This window comes from Sebastes fasciatus, chromosome 15 (genome assembly GCF_043250625.1).
Source record: "Sebastes fasciatus isolate fSebFas1 chromosome 15, fSebFas1.pri, whole genome shotgun sequence".
NCBI lineage: Eukaryota > Metazoa > Chordata > Actinopteri > Perciformes > Sebastidae > Sebastes > Sebastes fasciatus.
In genome coordinates this window covers 22,071,036-22,090,057 of record NC_133809.1, presented here as the reverse complement: position 1 = coordinate 22,090,057, position 19,022 = coordinate 22,071,036, and the positions used below count along the sequence as shown (strand labels likewise).

General features: G+C 41.2%; 1 protein-coding gene across 5 annotated transcripts in view; it reads right to left on the bottom strand.

The window, feature by feature from the left end:
- ralgapa2 (Ral GTPase activating protein catalytic subunit alpha 2) overlaps positions 1–19,022 on the bottom strand; it is a 117,813-nt gene that overhangs the window by 48,158 nt on the left and 50,633 nt on the right. For 4 of the 5 annotated variants that reach the window (XM_074661145.1, XM_074661148.1, XM_074661144.1 and 1 more), the window contains 12 exons: positions 18,845–18,967; positions 16,994–17,079; positions 16,801–16,891; positions 16,361–16,534; positions 14,397–14,570; positions 12,559–12,752; positions 12,170–12,268; positions 10,798–10,953; positions 5,460–5,588; positions 3,721–3,849; positions 3,388–3,446; positions 2,131–2,239 (listed from right to left, as the gene is read on the bottom strand). In XM_074661145.1, coding sequence (XP_074517246.1) covers positions 2,131–2,239; positions 3,388–3,446; positions 3,721–3,849; positions 5,460–5,588; positions 10,798–10,953; positions 12,170–12,268; positions 12,559–12,752; positions 14,397–14,570; positions 16,361–16,534; positions 16,801–16,891; positions 16,994–17,079; positions 18,845–18,967 — 1,523 coding nt within the window. The remainder of the gene's footprint in view (positions 1–2,130; positions 2,240–3,387; positions 3,447–3,720; positions 3,850–5,459; positions 5,589–10,797; positions 10,954–12,169; positions 12,269–12,558; positions 12,753–14,396; positions 14,571–16,360; positions 16,535–16,800; positions 16,892–16,993; positions 17,080–18,844; positions 18,968–19,022) is intronic. The other variant, XM_074661147.1, reaches the window with a different exon arrangement.

Sequence of the window (19,022 nt, the reverse complement as noted above, 5' to 3'; positions counted from 1 at the left end):
CCACATTGTCCTGCATGTAACCAAAACCAGCTCAAACGTGATTGTAGTCCGAGTAGTATTGACCAAATGGAAACCAGAACGTTTCCAATGCGAAAATCTTGTCCCGTTGCCTACAGACCTTGCATTCATATGCAGATGTCTGTTCATAGAGATCACAAATGACCTAAACAGAAACAGAAACTTTAAACTGCTCGAATGTCTTAAAGGTGGAGTGTGTAGGATCTGGTGGTATCTAGCGGGGAGGTTGCAGATTACAACCAACTGAAGCATCTCATGTGTGACAAGCGTGTAGCCGACGCAAATGGCCATATCAAAAAACAGTGTTTGTGTGTGTATGTGGGAGGTGAGTGGTGAAGCAAGAGAGAGAGAGCGGCGGCAACGGGAGCAAGTAATGTTATCGACTCCGGCCAAAAACAGTGTTTGGTTTGTCCTTTCTGGGCTCCTGTAGAAACATGGCGGACTCCGTGAAGAGGACCCGCTCCCTATGTAGATAAAAAGGGCTCATTCTAAGCTAACGAAAACAAAACGTATCTGTGGCTCTCGCAGGACTGTAATTAGCCCGTCCAATCATTTAATTCGGCCTGAATGTAATGATTGGACGACCAGCCTGCCTGCCTACCTGTGTGCACTCTGCCCGTGCACTCATTACGCGTGAGTCTTCCTGAGTCTTCCACAAGCTGCTAGCTTGACAGCTGTGAGTACTAACAATAGTCAATGTTCATTATGATATGTTTACACTCATAATGATCATTTTAAAGGAGTGGCTTTGGAGGGAGGCCTGAATGGACTGGCTGTCAATGTTGCCGACTTTCTCGAGATTTAGCGACTTTTGGCGCTAATGCTGCTAGCTCCTTTCATTGGAAAAAAGATGGCAACACTGGACTCTGTTTCTCGGTTGAATCATTTTTAAAATATAGCGTATACTTGCTAGTTCCTCAAGATTACCAACCCTAGCTTTAATGGTGACTGTTAGCTCATTAACTAGGATGCAAACGGAACAATACGTAGACACCTGATACGTACACTAAGCTATGCCTGTAATGCTGACTCCACACTGTAACTTCAATAAATAACTGTAAAACAAATTGCAGGTCAAAGATGGGGGAAAAAGTTGAGGCACGCACTGACTGTGACAAAATTCAGAGTAATTTCCCTTAAATTTAGTTTTTCACTTACTGCGCATGTAATCAGAATAATTTCATTTCCACTTCAAACCGCGGCTCATTTTCTCCAGACTCATCGCAGGAAAGAATTGAGCTGTTGACAATTTTCTTTCAAATGTGGATTTCTTTAGTGATTTGAAATTCTTTGTGGAGAAATAGAATTTCCCATTTCTTCCAGCTGAATGCCTCTCAACATGTAACAAGGGCAGACAATGTGGGGAGTGCAGAAATGGCCAAACACAAAAAGGGGCCCTGAGAGTTCAGCACCTGCTTTTAGAAAAGAGACTCTCAGTGCCACTCTTCCCCCTAGATCCCCCACCCAGCCTATACCCTCTATTTTGGGGCTGGCTGAGTCTGTGTGTCAAGTTGTACAGGGGAGTGATTACTGCTCCATTAGAGGAGGGGGGGTTGCTCGAGCAGGAAGCTGGGAGATGTAGCTGCTTAAATTGGCCCACATCTACTGAGAGCGAGCAGCCTGGAAATTACGCCACCGCCCCAAACCCTTTTCCATGAAAAAAACCCACAAAAAATACAAAAAAACGCCACCACTGGTTTTCTGCATCTCTTCACTCAGGGAGAAAAGAGGGCTCTTCCAAAAAATATGCCCATGAGTCACATCACTGGACATGATTTATTCTCATACTTTTTTGTCCACTCACTATGTTGAAATTGTCCTGCAGTCCTTTTATGTAATCAACTATCATTTCTGTCAGAGCTAAACACTGTAGGGCTTGTGGGGTAAAACTAAAAAAAAAGAGACTGTGATGAAATCCAGGCTTCCTGCATCAATTTGTTTAAAGACACTGATTTATTCTATTCAGAGCTTTTGCCACAGTTACGATGGTCAACACTGCCCATGATGTAATTGTTTTCAAAAAGTATGGTTGTATTCTTTAAATCATATTGTAATTTAGCGGATATCAAACTGCAAATGCATGAAGCTTCTTTGCCTTGAGGTTTCACTGACCTTTAGTGTTACTCCCAGTACGTTGATGGCCTCTTTCACTTGGTGGTGGATGTTCTGCTGCATCAGCTCCTCACACACCCACAGACCCAGACTGCACACAGCAATGCACCTGAATGACGGAAGCAGAGTGTGTGTAATCTAATATTAATTTGAATTGTACAAAATGTGTGCAGAAACTATTCTACAGTGAAACTTAAAGGTGCTAAATTACAAATTCAGAGCATATCTATGATTGAGGGATTGACTCCACACAGCTCTCAGCATGGAGACAGCTGAGGGGGGGGGGGACCGGGAAAGTAAATCAGCTTCCCAGTATGAACACATGAATAGTTTATTTAAATCACTAGGTCCTAAAAGCTGTAAAATACATTAATAGCCGAATCCAGAGTTATTTCCCTTCCTCTGTTCATGTGAATGAGACCCAGACCGAGGCTGTAACGATGGCTCGGAGGCGGAGTGAAAGGAAATGCTACTGCGCTTGCTCTACGGGCCCAATGGATGCGGAAGATCGCTGGATGATCTGGGAAATTTCATACTCGGAAGTCAAGTTTTTTTTGCTTCATGCGCAACTGAGCAACTTTCATAGAAATGAACGGGGCCCCATGTTGAACGCTGTATCCAGCTCTCTTTATACATCCATGCGGGAGAGCGACTTCATTCTCTGCTCAGGATGCCATTACTCCATTATATCTTCCATCCATCCATTATCTGTACCCGCTTATCCTATTCAGGGTCGTGGTGGGGCTGGAGCCGATCTCAGCTGACATTGGGCGAAGGCGGGGTACATCCTGGACAGGTCGCTAGACTATCACAGGGCTGGCACATAGCTATGGCGCAATTTAGAGTTTAACCTAACCTGAATGTCTTTGGACTGTGGGAGGAAGCCGGGGAACGCGGAGAAAACCGGTGGGTGAGTTTTCAACATGCAGAACATGCAATACAGTTGCTGTGAGGTGACAGTGCTAACCACTGCACCACCATGCAGCCTACTATATCTTTACATAGCAAATAGATGTTTGCTGCTATATTAATCCTCTAAATATTGAATTCAGTACCTTTAAGGGCAAAAATTATAATTTTGGTAAATGGGCTTTAAAAGCATTGCTCAGAATTCTTATATTAGTAAATGCTCTGTATCAATTTGCTTTTTAATTGTAATTACACTCGTATGTAAAAACACATTCATATCAAACTAATAAAATAAACAGACAATGTAACCTAAGAAAACACAAGCATCACCAATATTGCTGATCATACCTGGCCCCTTCACAGTGTTCCTTTCTTGCCGTATCTAGCAGGATGTTGATCAAATAACCCTGAACAGCAAAGACAACATGGTAAGTTTACTACAAGTTCTCAAATGACAATCTAGGCCATTCACTTGGCCATTCACATTCACTGATACCATTCAGTGTAACATAAGACTCGTCGAACGGAATTATTCTCAAGATCCTAATAAAAACTCTCTCGACTTTTCTTCATTCTGCAGGTTACTAATCCATTTACAACATTACAGTGAGCATGTATTTAAATGTCATTACCACATTTCAAATCCACACGTATCCAATTTGGCGTATGTGGACCATTTACCTTGATGTCCTCATTGCCTACAATGATGTCATCAGAGCCAGGCACATGCTGCAGTACAGGAATCTGGAGGTAAAGGTTGGGGAAACACACGAGGGAGCCCAGGATATGCTGAGCCTCCATCCTTGGAGCCTGGAAGAGATAAGGAGAAAAAAAAAGAAAAAAAAGGGCTATCATTCGTTCCCTGAAGCTACATGAAAACAACCCACTTCCAGGAAGCAGGAAAGTCGCTATCCGGGGAAAAAGGATTGGAGGGATCGCGCAGAATTAATTGCATCTTTATTCATGATTGTGATGCTCAACAGACTCTCCTGACACACGGTGGGCGTTGGACAACAAAAACAGCTGATTAAATGCTCAATGGATGCAACTCTAAAGCAGAATGTACATCTTGTTGAAATTATCTGGCAACCAAAACAGTAAGAAACAACACATATAAATGTCCCTGTAAACTGTTCTCAACTAACTGTATCATACAGCTCAGAGACGTAAGACACAGTCAACACTAACTTAACCATGATTCAATCTGTGCATGCTGGCAACCTGGTTATCTTAGTGGTCTGTCAACATAGTCTCTTCTAACTGATCCAAATCTGGCCACACAGTCATGCAAAATGTTTGCATCAGAAGCCTGGGTTCATGCCAATGTACATCAGCACACAATTCTAAAAAACTGTGTATAGAACTTCACCTATTAGCATTTGTTTTAGGGCAGAGGAGACGATGCTGACTGTGTTTAAAGACCATAACGACTGCGAACACATGTTGGTTTCCACAGTGAATCAAACATGACTGAGGGTCATATTAACACTTTAAACGTGATGATCTTATGCGTTTCATGAAAAATGTTCTGTTCAAACTGTCTGACTAATCATATACATTTGTTTTAGCTGTAATTAACTGCTTGTTGCCTGTTAAAAACAGCAGCTGTATGCTTTTGAGATAAAGATTTGTACAGTTAAATCAAGTTTTATTTAGAGCACAATATGAATTTGAAGATATGTCAATTATATATTGTATTATATGTCAATTTTGCAATAAACAAATTTAATTCCCAAAGATGGAGGAATAATCATAATGAATAATTAAATGACAATTATTGATTTCAGTCACAGTTGACCAGTCCTAATGAAGCAAGAAGGCGGGGTAAGTTTTTCCACACTTGAATATTGCATTCCTGATTTCCTTGCAAGCCAAACAAATGAAAGAAGTTTAAAATATTTGTGTTATTTTGTCCCTCCGAAAACTTTTCAAATGTCAAAAAGATGCAAAATTCAAGAAAATTATTACAGGGAGCACACTGTTATTCATAAAACTATCAGTTATGAGTGAGTGACAAACTATGTATAGTGGTCGCACACAACCACAACAGTTGAAGGCAGGAACTGGAACAATATTAGACAGCGATGAAAACATAAATAGAAGGCCTGCACACTTCAGCTCCCTTAAGTGCAATTTAATGGCAAATTCACGACCAATGTTTGGAGATTGAATGAATGAGACAGCTACTGAAGATCTTCAGCTATGAGGAGGAATTCTATTTTTGGATTTTCTTTATTCTTTGTTCCATAACAACTAGTACTTTGCATCTTTAAAACATGAGCACTGAAACGTTATCAGTGTCATTCCAGTTACCTGAAAAACATGTGTGATATCTAACAACTTTTTTTTCTTTCTTGAAAACATTTTTAGATTCCAATTTTGATTCACACAATAAATCTGAATGTTAAGTGTGTGTGTACCTCTGAGGAGTCGGAGCTGAGAACGCGGGCAGCAGCAGTGATGAAATCTCCAATAAGCATGGTGAAGCCTGGCAGGCCGAGGAAGAAGAAACGAGGGGAGCAGGAACGGATGATGGTGTTCAAAACATCCTGATGACAAGCACACACACACACAAATGTTAATAGGAGGCAAACTGTAATATCCATAATGATAAAAACAACTGAGTTGATACGGGAATAAACAGCTATCATCCATCAGAACAAAAACTGAGTATCTTAGCTCTTTCTCTAGAGTTAGATGGGACTTTTGCATTTGGTATGAGCACATGATCTTGTTAGGGTGCTTTCACACCTGTAGTTTGGTTCATTTGGTTCGGACCAAAGGAAGAAAAAAAATGATACATTGCTGCATTTTAGTTCTGGTCCGGTTTCTGTTCACACCAGGTGGCAACCTCCGGGGTCTGAAAAGTGAAGCCAATGCTGAAGTGCCTTAAACTTGCATTCTTTCTAATATCCAGCAGCGGGCGACTCCTCTGGTTGCAAAAAGAAGTCTGATTGTATAGAAGTCTATGAGAAAATGAGCCTACTTCTCTCTTGATTTATTACCTCAGTAAACATTGTAAACATGAGTTTATAATCTCAATTGCTAGTTTCAAGTCTTCTTCAATACAGCATGATGTTCATTTAGTAAATTATGATCCCATTTAGAGTCAAATAGACCATAAAGCAGGGGATACTTTCGGGCGTGGCTACCTTGTGATTGAACGGTTGCTACCACGGCATTGTCCTAGCTGGGAGTTGTCCGTGTTTTCGTTTGAACCCTTTCGCAGTGTGTTTTCAGTTCTTGAAAGTTAATTGAAACATTTTGGTAGCCTAAAAATGTCTTATTCAGCGTTTGGTTTGCAAAAAAACAAGATAGCGACGACCAAAATGGCATACTCGAGGCTTCAAAACAGCAGTCCACAAACCAATAGGTGACGTCACGGTGACTACATCCACTTCTGCACAGTCTATGGTTCACACTGACTTTTTACAAACGAACCAAGAGTGGTAAACATGAAATTACACAGACTGACAAGTAACTGAACTTGTCACTTGATTGGACAGTTTTGGCGATTGCCATCCTGCTTCATTAGGACCCATGTGGGGAAATCAAATTCCGGTGATTGAGAACTTTTCGCAACACACTTTAATGCTTCTGATGTGTATATTTATGTTCTTTGGTGTCACAAAGAGATCACGAAGAACTAACTGATTATCAGCATTATTAGTATCATTAGACTGCAAATTGACCGCATATTATGAATAATGACTAACAGGTAGAGATAGGACAAAAGGAGGCGTCTTGTAGAGTAATGATTCAGGGCTTATTACAGTGGAATCGCTGTCACAGTTTTTTATGGGCTTAATGAATTAGAAAAGAACAAGCAGTGCAGTTTTAACAGCTTTTGACCTATTAATCAGGGAAACTACCCGCGCTGACGTGCATACGTGTTGATTTGCATAAATAGGTTATATGCATGGCCTTACACAGATCAATTATAAGATCACTTCCTGAACAGATTTCACAATCAGATGATGGATTTATTAGTAGTTTAGCTTTTGAAATAATGCAAAAATCTGATTTTTGCTATCTTTAAATCGTGTGGTTGGTTCGTTTGCTTTCACACCACAAACGAACCGAACCAGAGACGAAAACCCACCTTTTCAAGCGGTCTCAGTTTGGTTGTTTGGTCCGCACCAGTGTTTGATTGACAGCTCTCACACCAGCCCAAAAGTACCGTACTAACCAGACAAACGGACCCAAGTTTGTTTTAACCGAACCAAACAGGTTAGATGTGAAAGCACCCTTAGTGTGGGGTGGGGGGGAAGCAGAAATATTCGGTAAATGGGCCACCATGTGACAGGCATGGCAAGTATGTAGAAAGCTTTTTCCTCCAACAGGTAGGCTAAGCATTTTAAATGTGTTCAGGAGAGTACGGCACTCAACAGTATGTGTCACTAAAGGACAGAAAAGAAAAAAAAACGGAGTGGGAAAGACGGACAGAGGAGAAAGAGAGAGAGAGGGGGGCAGCAGATGGATTGTTCACAGAGGAGACGAAGAACAAAAGACCTCAACTTTCGTGAGTCCCATGTACATACACACAAGCAGCAAACCTGTAATTAAAGCAAGAGACAAGGTATTGTTTTGCCGAGGTGCAGGCGGCTCAGTGGCAGATGGGTGCTCTTTCAACATTGACATATGCTGTACTGTGGAGGGCTCTGCACAAAGTGCTCAAGTATGTACAGTGTAATACCATCCTGGACGAGAGCACAGAAAGCTCTCAACAGGTGCTATATCTAGAAGGTTTCTATTTATTCTTCATTGACGGAAGAAATACTCTTATTGAAAAAATAAAAAAAACACAAAAACACATTGGTATGAGAATGCATCATATCACTAAGGCAGTAAAGATTGTTCTTTCTCTTATCTGAGACATGCGCGTGCGTATTTGTGTACAAAGGCAAGGTCCAGGCTAGAAGCACCTGCCGTCTCAGCCATAAACTTGTGTAAATCAGACAGTTCAAACATCAGCCTGCTTCTAGCTGAACCGAAGGGCACCTTAGCAAACACACATGCACACAATTTCCCTCTCTCTCTCTCTGTGTCTGTCTCAAACACATACACACTGTACCACCTTTCTATCTAGGACATTAATCACCTGAAGCTTTGGTAAACAGGGAATGCAGGTGAACAAAAGAGGAATAGAATAAACACGCAGAGGCAATCCAACGTGATGCACCGCATGTGGAAAATTGGTGGGAAGAGCTTTAGGATTGAGGTCCCATTTTACCCTCATTTCGCCGGTAATTGACCTCTGAAACATAATGTGCGGTGCAGACAGAGGTAATTAGCATACAACAAACTGTTGCTTGATTGCCTGAAATGAGCATTTTAGAGGAAGCCACAAACGCAGAATGCAAAGTGTTTTCTATTGTATGTGTAAGTAGAGGGAACCTGGTTCGAGGTGTGTGTGTGTGTGTATAGAAATGAGAATTGAGCCCCACATGTGGCTCTGTGCTGGCAGTAGGAATGGCTCCAGCGTCAACAAAAGGTGCATTAACGTTACTCTGAATAGAGCCACCTCAGAGCCTTTTCATTTGGCCTTCCATCTCGAGGAAATCACGCTCTGTCCACCTGCTGGCCTCCGGGGTGACGGAGTTCAGGTCGGTATTGCAACGCTCATCGGAAAGTTTTTTTTGTTTCCTTCAATAAACATGGATGTTTCCAGTTTTTTACGGGCCAGATTTCCTGTTGCAATTCAACACCACTATCATCACTATGAATATCTGGGGTTTTCCCTTCACGAGCTGTTAACCCAGCTGCATGACTATGAGGTGAGGGGTTTAATCAATAGCCACGTTTGTGGCTTAGGGGTCAACTGTCACATTTTAATCTGGCAGTATATAAATTATTCAATACCTCTATTTTTGCAGTAAGAAGATGCAGTTAAGGCGGAGCTAGTTTTGGTCTGAAAGCACAGGTGAAGTGTCCACCTGTACCTAGCATGTTATATGTTAGTCCATGCAAGATTAACTGGTGTTATAAATGCACATCTATGACTGATACATTTTCTTTAACCAGGTACAAAAAAGAGAAGCTTTATTTGTGTGCACCACTATACTTCACAAAATACGTGTTGCCTATTGCAGGCCAGACAGTAGACCTATTAGATGGATTACTGCTATTGTGTTATGGCCGTGCCTTTGTGAGCCCAGTGACCAGAGGATGACAACCAGGACAATAGCCCTGACCTTGGCACTCTGTCAGATGGAAGGAGAATCCCTCCAAGGAAACTGTCATTTTTCTCGAAGCTTAGTTGGATTTAATGTCGACGATTTACGCAGGGGTTCCCCCTTTTTTGTTTATAAAACGTGGCTTTTTAACGGCACATTTTATGACTTGAAAAAATTTTAAGATACAAATATACAGTACAGAATGTATGTAAAAACCAAAATAAATACATTTGTTTAGCTAACTAATTACACATGTACATAATTGATGATTGATGATCAGCTTGTGATCAGCTCGTGCTGATGGCTACTTTAATCATGTTAGCTGATTGAAAAAATGAGTGTATGGAAAACAGATAGAAAAAAATATACATGTATGATGGATTTGGAAAAGTATGTTTTTTTTCTTTTCCTTTTTTTTGTTGGGGTGGGGTGGGGGATGCGGCGGGTGAAGGCAAAGAGGAAGGAGGAGGAGGGAGTGTAAGAGCCACTTTCTTATGTTAAGCAGGCGTGCGGCTGTCCTCTATTGTGTGGCGTGAGGACTCTTTTCTCCGGCCAATTTGAGCATGCTTCAGTGGCCAGCCTGGCTCTGGCCCCCCCTACGCATTATACAGAGCCACAACAAAAGCTGGAGAATGTTGCCTCGTCCCTCAATGTGCCCCCCTCATTGCTCTACTCTACACTACGTTCCCCGGGCTCCCCTCCCGCTCCTTCACACACTTGCATACACACAGACAGGCAGGCAGGCAGGCAGGCAGGCAGGCCAGCCCACTCTGGGCCCCTGGCCGACGTGTCAGTCTAACGGAGCGCGACAGACGTCAATCCTTAATTAATCACGTATACGCGGCAGGGGCTCAAAACATTATTTAACGACATGGAAAACATTCTAATAAGCTTGTCGCGCTGCCAAGGCGCAATAGAAACCTGGCCAGGAGGGCATATACACACACACACACACACACACACACACACACACACACACACACACACGCACACACACACACACACACACACACGCTTGCATCCAAAACACCCCCCCACCCACACACTTTTATCCCTGTCCTTTGTTTTGGGGGGACTCCATTCATCTCCACTCAGCTTCATCTGGAAGGAATGGAGCCAGGCCAGATTTAAATACAAGGAAGGGTGTGGCTAAAGGGGGTGGAAGATGCCAAAACACAGAGGCATTCTTCATCACCACTGGTTGGCACGCCGTTTTCAAAATCACCATCTGAAACGAAGCCTCGATAATCTTAAATTGCAGTGCACCTACATGACCCCCCTGTCCTCATTCAGTTACAGTCCTCATGTTGATCCTAAATATCTGTAAATAGAACCGGCACTGGACACATTAGATGATAACCAAATATCTACCTGATTTACATCAAGAACTAACAGGTGAATGTAGGAATCACATCACCTAGGAAAAAGTAGATGGCAAATTGGCAACTCCAAACGATCATTTTCCAGTATTTAGACACGGCCAATGCAAGTACATCACAAGAGTTTGACTGGTGCACCATCTAGTGGTGAATAAAAGCACAACTGGCAACCATACAGTAGCAGTGCCACCTGCTGGCTGTACCTGGTCATCGCTGGTGATGCCCTTGTGCATGTTGTGGTAGAGGTGCACCAGGAAATCACTGTTGGGGAGCACATCTTGGTGCCTGGTCATCATCTCACAGATCAGCTTGTAGGCCTGCAGCTTGCCGGCCTTGTACTCGGCTGGCAGCATGGTGGCCTGTGGAGGGGCGAGAAAGATGCTGAGGTCAGTATTGACAGGCTGAAGACATTGACATGTTTAAAGTCCTGGGTGATTTTGAATTTCCGAGCGAAAACAATGGAATTATGCTTAGAGTTTAGCAGTCTCGAGTCCTTTAGTTGATACATGGGCTTGGGTCCAAAATCACATGTTATGCACTGCATACCCAATATGTGTACTATTGTCCAACTTTTGTGTGAATAAACAGTAGTACGTCTCTTTTTGGAGGCAGAGAGCAGTAATTTACGTCGACACTTCCTTGCCAATTGAAGACACCACAGACACCCAGTTTGTAATACTGCAAATATATAAATAATGCAATAGGCATAATGCAATGGGCATTTTTTTCTTTGGTGGAAACCTGTCACCTCCGGAATCAGTTTGACTTAATTTTATTTTATTTGTTATTATTACTGTTATTATTATTTATCTGTTTTTATGTTTTAGCGGAAACAGCATTGGTGGGAAAAAATATCGATTCACCTATGTATTGCGATTTTTTTTTACGATTTTGACATTGATTTTTTGATGCCAGTATCAATATAATTGCTTCATTTGAGTCTATGTGGAGGAAGAAGTTACCGTTTTTATTGTTGTAGTGTGAGTAACGTGATGTTATATCCGTTCTGTATCCGTCAAAAACCATAGACATGTATACATTGAATTGTCACCCAAGTATCTTGATATTATCGAATCAGGAGATCGTCCCAGCCCTAGGAAACAGTCCGATTAGAAACTGCTAATTTAATTGTGTGATTAGTCACAGCATCTGTAACTGCTAAAGCTAACCATTCAGTCCTGTTTGTTATTTGTAATGTAATGTAATGTAATCAGATTGCTTCTTGAGCATTAGAGGATTCTCCCAGGGAAACACCTACCACATACTGTTTACAACAGCTGATGTAAACATATTGGTGAACTTGGAACAAGTGAAATAATTATAGTGTCCAATGAAATTGCTTTGGATTATTATCTTTAGGACATAACAGTCTGGATGTTGAGATATTAAAACTTTGTGTAGATGCTGACAGAAATTCTTATTTTATTCTGTATGCTGTTTACCCACTAAACTATAACACACTTTCTATCCAACCCTCAGTTCCCTGGTTGCTCTCTTGCACATTTTTCATTATATGACATTATTTTGACTGTTGTTTTCTGAATGTTGTCTGCTGTGCGTATGTGTTGTTGATACCCTAAAGAGCCAGGAGGCCAGCATGCGAAGAGGAGGGATGAAGGCCGGCTGGGGAGGAGAAGACTGGTTGTCCACACTGATCCCGAGATTGTCCCGGATCTGTAAGCACATGTTCACTTTTGGTCAATAAACGTTACCATCAGGGATAATCTTTGTGTGAGAAAGTACAGGATAAAGTTTGTATAAAGGCTTCTGTTCTAAAATGCCATATCCATTTACTTAGATACACAGCTGTTTACTATGTAAAGAGCACTTACTGTAAATCTACCACTCATCATTTTATAGTAAGTCATTGCGTATTTACATTTCATGCCAACTATCTCTATGTAAGAGTGGGTATATTTTTTTTTTTCTCATTTGAGATGATGGTTTTTGCCTCTCCACCTTACCTTGGCCAGCTTGTGCCAGAGCTCATAAAGACAGGAGAAGACCTTGGCATGGATTTTTGGACATCGGATGCTGTTGACATCTCCCAGGATACCCAAAATCCTCCTCCACAGGACGAAGGCCGAATCAGCATGCCAACCAGTCAGGGTTCCACCCGCAATTATGCTGACATCATCAGCCAGACACTCACTACTGTCTGCATGGTCAGAGAGAGAGTTTGGGGTGGTTTGGGTTAGAGAATACATTATTTGGTATATGTAGCTGCCGGTACCTAATACAAAGTGAATCAAGTTTAATTTCATAGAGGGCATGGGATTCAGTCAACAAATGCAGAACACCTTTTATAAAAGCATTTTAAATTTAGAAACTTGAAATATAAATAAATCCTCAAAGCCATCCTGTCATTGTTTGAGCAGTTGTTCACCAAATCCTTAGTCTCTCTGTGTTTTTTCCCAAATGTATCGGAGCACTGAAACTGATCAAACACTTTTGGGAAACCGGCACAAGTATGGCACATGCATCACCCATGTGGAAGCAGGTTGAATTGTGGGAGGATAGTGCCATCTAGTGGGCAGCAGAAGAAAGATGGGGAGTGGAGGGGAGTTGAGGCCGGGAAAGGACACAAAAATGGATAGTGTGTGTGTGTAGACGATGATTATTAAAAGAAAGATTTTTCAGCTCTTTGAGCAAAACGCTGTGCACAATTAAATTAGATATAGAAGAATGCACATTTGGTTGCAAGGAGAACCGAAAAAAAAAGGAATTGCATGCAGTGCTTGACGTGGGCCGGTACTAACCGGTACGCAGTATCGGTACTTCTACATTTTACTCTTTGGCGCACTGTTACTTTTTCTTACGCACTGGCACTTCTCAAAAGCTGCCGGGACTCTTTTCTGTCCTCTCCTGATCAGATTCTCTAGGAGATTCATTATAGTGCCAGCGTTTTTGCAACGCGCCTAATAAGCTGTATGAACATAAAAACAATGTATAGAGCATCTGGACGCACGGCACAATATATCTTTTTGAAAAATGATTAGTACGTTGTTCGTCACTACTTTTTTTTAAATTTGTGTATAAATATAATTAATGAAACAAAATGTAAATGTTTTCTGAATCTGCTCTTTTGATTTAAAGAATATGATTTTACAGCGCAAACATTTCCAGAAGAGTTAAATGTTCAGATGAAGGCTGTGATATGAGTAAATAATAAAATAAAAAATATTAAACTATAGCAAGTTTTGTCTTTAAGGTTTTTGGGCATTATTTATAATAATAATAATAATAATGGTCCAAAATCATGTAAAATTGCCTAGTATTAAGTCAAAAACTTTAAAATGTTCTTTGGGGAGGACCCCCAAACCCAGTGTCCCCTACTATCTTTTACTCACTGTATAAATTCCGAATGTAGCCTAATAGAGATTGCTGATATGAGATATATATGATTGCTGAATGTATATTTAAAATGTATTTGGTATATTGTGATTGTGATTATTTCTTGTGAAATGTTATTATTCATTAATATGTAATTTAGCTTCGGCAATAATGTAACCTGAACATTCATGCCAATAAAGCTTATTTGAATTTGAATTTGATTGCTGATACCGGCCGATACACACGCCAACATGTGAATAAGGGGAGTACTGGCACATTATTTTCCACTTCAAGCACTGATTGCATGTATTTAATCGAGTAACTGAACGGGAACAAAACAAACAAACATGGATAAGTGTAATGTTAGCAAAGGAAGTCAAGGTAAGGCGGAAAAATATAGAGCATGGAGAGTCAATGGTAAATGAGGACTCTATGGTCTATATGATGAGTAGCAGCTAGGGAGCAGTACCCAAGTGGTGTGGCATGTGTAAGACAGACTGATGCATGGTGTCGTCCAGGGGGTAGTCCCGCGGGCACTCTGTGTGCACCAGCAGGGCTGGCGAGGAGGGCGGGTTCTGGGGGTAGTGGAAGTGGTTGTGGTAGGACGGGGGTGCAGAGTGGGGAGGGTGGGCACACTCGGGACCTAAAAACGACAAGGGGGAAGGGATAAAATTGGGTTTGAGGAAGGGAACACAGGGACAAAGGAAGAGTGACAACTTCATGATGATCACAATGTAGGACAACACAGACAGAAGTTCACGTGCAGGGGTAGGACGGGCAGAGGGGCAACCACGATCTGTCCATCAATACTGATGGAGGGGGGAAGGAGGGGGTAAACTAAAAGCTGAAGCGTTTAAAGCAGAGGGATCTGGATTATTTTCCTATGAAAATAAAAATAACTGGCACCAACACATATTCAAATTCTGACTAAATCACCGTAGAACACAGGCCACTTTCCCTTCACAAAATGTCACAATGCACAAACACACATACTGTCAGTGGCTTTAAAAGATTAAATGGCTTAGCCAGAGAGGTACTGTAGCAGATAATGACAAGCTGATCAAGTTACCTTACCGGGTCACTGTACCTCGCTTTAACTAATCCATCATGAGTGACTGACACCTCAGCTAGATGGGACACAGCTCAGATGAACCCGCAGAACTGCTGAACTCCTTCAACTCATCTCTGCTTATCAACCGAGCAAGGCTACGAGTTTATCTAGGGTTATTTTGTTTTAATTCACAACAGGGCTAAATACTAAAGGTCTATGTCTAACCCTGTATTAAACCGGATTCCTTATCACAACAAGCCCCCCCAAGGAAGTGCGCCGGGCTTTGAAGCAAATTTTACATAGTGGAACGGTGGAATTACAACTTCTGTGTCTGTCACGTGATGCCATTGGGCCATAAAAGACTTTTCCTCATAGACTTACATTGGGAATGAGACGTCTGTAAATCAGCGGATAACTTTTTTGAGCTAAATCAACTTCCCGGTATGAACACTTGAAAAGCCCTTATTTAAAACATTAGGTCCTAAAAGTTGTCAAAACAACTGATGGCCGATTCCAGAGTTATTTTCCTTCCTCCGTTCATATGAATGAGCAACAGACTGAAGCTGGAGCGAGGGCTGAAAGGCGGGGTTGAGGGAAATGCTCATAGAAATGAACAGGGGCCCGCCTCGAACACTGTATCCAGTTCTCTTTATACAGCCGTGATCAGAGCACAATAGAGTGGTGCAGGAATGAGTCCTAAAACCTGGAAATTAGTTTGCATTTTAGCACTTCCGGTTCCCTCGTCTGGAGGTCGATGTTTTTTTTTTTAAATGGGTTTTTAGTTAGATGTCTGAAATAAGGTCTGTGGTTAACACAAGCTTAAGCGACTTTAACGTTTTGTTCTACGACATAAAATACGTCAGTAAATATCCCACTCGTGAATTTTGAAGCTTACGTGTCTTAAAAAAGGCGGTGGCTAAATGAGACTACTAAACGTCATCACGCCGACTTGTCCGCCTTTACAGCCTCGTTGTGTATACTCTCGTTCATGTGACCGTGGTGTAGTTCGTTTATAGCCCAACATTAGCTTTTTACTTCTGGCAATTCCATTCACACTTCAAAAATCCTAAAAGTGGTGTTCATTTATGGAGATTATCTTACTGAACAAAATGTGTAAGTATCATAAATGTGTGTTTGCCACAGAGCTCATTTTCTGCAATAATCCAAAATCCAATAGAAAAATCCCATTGGCTTTTTGTCGAGGGAACCAGTGCGATAATAACATCCTGGTTGGCCTACAAAAATACGTCATCCCTGCAGCACTCTATAGTCCTATTTTAAACTCAGGGGCAACCTATGTATCCTGAAGGATGCCTGTATTTTTTAAGAGGGTCAAAGTCGGTTTTAGGTGCTCAGATTGAGTTCTTATCAATTCCAAATACCTGCTAGAGCCTCATTATGGCTGAGCAGCAGACTCCCCTGGCTCTGTGGGTCAGTAGTCACGTCCATGTGGGCTGACTGTGTGGACTGAGTGTCAGCTTCCTCATCAAAGGCCTGCCAGGTGACCTCAGCTTCATTGAGGTAGCCGTTGGACGTCTCGCTGCTTATACTCTCACCTAGGCAGGGCGGGTGAACAAGGTGGATAAAGGACATAAAAAGTGTAAGAAGTTAAATACAGAGAAGTATGAGATTGAAGGCGCTGGCTGTGTAAGGAAAACTATTAATCCAGGCACAGCGTGAACTTTGTTTGATACTTCAATGTTTGATTTAACTGATGAATCTTGAATTCAAAAACACGTGGAAGATATACATTAAAACACAGCTACACAGAGATGACAGTAGTTATCATTTTAAAGAAATAATTAGTGATGTAATCTCTAACTTTTCTCTCTGAGTTTGGGTCTTGAGTAGTTTGTGTGTCCCTCAGCATTGCACTCTGTCTCAGGTGGACTGCTACTCCGCCGGATGAGAATCTAGGAATATAGAAACAAACATTAAAGAAGAGATACTTGAATGATCAAATTCCTATTTCATCACTTTGACATTATACTACGGTAGAAGATGACTCTTCTCACCACCGGTGGCTCGCTGCTCTCTCTCGTCCCCTCAGACGTCCTGCCATCAGAGCCACAGGAAGTAGGGGAGTGCTCTCTCTTCTGGGCTGAAGAGCAACAAGGGATATTTTATGAATAGGCAGAAAAAACAAAATTAAGTTATCTTAAAATGTTACCTACCTTTATGTAATTGAGTTTAATTGGATAAGCAAAAATGTTTTCTTTTTTTAACATGCGGTCAAGGACAATAGATGAAAATTAGTCTTCATAGCCAACGCTGGCTCATTTACAATTCTTCTGTTTCTGTTGATTAATGAGCATAGTCCCTATCTAATAAACTAATACAAGATAAATAAAATAAACATGCATTAAATCCATATGAGAATACCCTAAATGCCTGGTTTCCCCTATGTCCTCTCTATAGGCATGGACGTCTAGTTGTAGTTAAAAGTGGGGGTGCAAGATTAGTGACAGGCAAGGGGAGGTAAGGCAGGAACATCTTCATTGAATTAACATCTGAAAGTGCCATTTCCTGCAATATGGAGTCTTCAATCGTGACCAATAAAACTGCTCTTTCACTATAAAGCTCAGTTTATATTGAACTATATATCAAAATATTCTTTTTTCATTGTGGTCTGTACTTTCAGCAGTGAATGACAGATAAAATGTTGTCTCAGAGTGTATAATGCATATATTTCATAGTTTGTCAAGACAAATTGCAAAGCTATGCAACCAGACAGACATTCAGAACGCAGTAACGTAGTTAGCGTATCTCTTTAAGAGACTATTTTTTGATAAAAGCCATTCTATTTCTAGTGAAAAGCTTAAAAAAGCCGAATTACAGCAGCATATGTACGAACCTGATTCTCACTTCTCATATAAACTCTGGACATTGTCCAGAGTTTATATGAGAAAATGGCTTAGTTCATTTACTACATGTGAAAGCTATGAAAATGGCCAGATATAACTATTTTTGATCCAAACTAGCTCAAATATTTAGCGGTAGCAAAGTTGTATGATCAAAAATTGGGGATGCAAAAACACACATTTGCACCCCAAGTCTAATAGCGGCAGTGCAGCTGCTCTGCTTGCTCCATTGCTCAGTAAACATGAATGAAAACTGTCAGACATCCATAATAGATGTCTAATTTCATATATTAAAAACAGCAGATGTCACATCACAACATATATTTCAAAATGCACAATATTGCAATATGTATCCATCAAACTATTCTAGACCCCAGTCTAATACTAATCCACCACTAACTATGGCCTACTGATATCTGACCAAATGCCAAGAAAAACTCATAAAGACTTAACTAATATCAATATAGGTTACTGGATTGGATTGCATTAAATTGTAAAGGATGCAATTAATAAAATGGAAATTTGGCATATGACATTTTCCCCTTTTTTAACAAGTTAAAGGTAGGGTTGGTAATATTGAAACTAGGAAGAGTACACTAGATTTTAGAAATGATCCAACTGAAAAACCGAGCCCAGTGATGCCAACTCTTCTCCAATGAAAGTAGCTCGCAGCATTAGCTCCAAAAGTCCCTATATCTAGCGAGAAAGTCGCCAAATTGGCAACACTGACATTTGGGCCGAATTAAATAATTGGAAATCACAGTCCAGCGACAGCCACAAAAAAACAGATTTTTTTGTCAGAGCATTTGATTTATTGATTACTGTCAACAAATATAACAAAAAATGTATTTGAACAAAACTACCAACCCTACCTTTAACTGATGGCTTGCATGTAGCTCACCTAAATCTCTTCTAATCCCAATGTGAGGCCAAGGGTGTCATTTCAGTCTAAATCAGAGTTGAAACATGTGGGGGATCAAAAATCAAGTTTGTGTTTGTATATACCTGGTAAAGTGTCAGACAGTTGTTGGGTGATGTCGGAGGTGCTGCTGCTACGTGGCAGGGGGCTATCCCCGCCTCCCAGCTCCTCCTCTCCCCCACATTCTGACAGCTGACACTCCTCCACATCTGACAGACGGGAGAGAAGAAGACACGTAATTAGGCAGAGCCACCGGAACCAAAC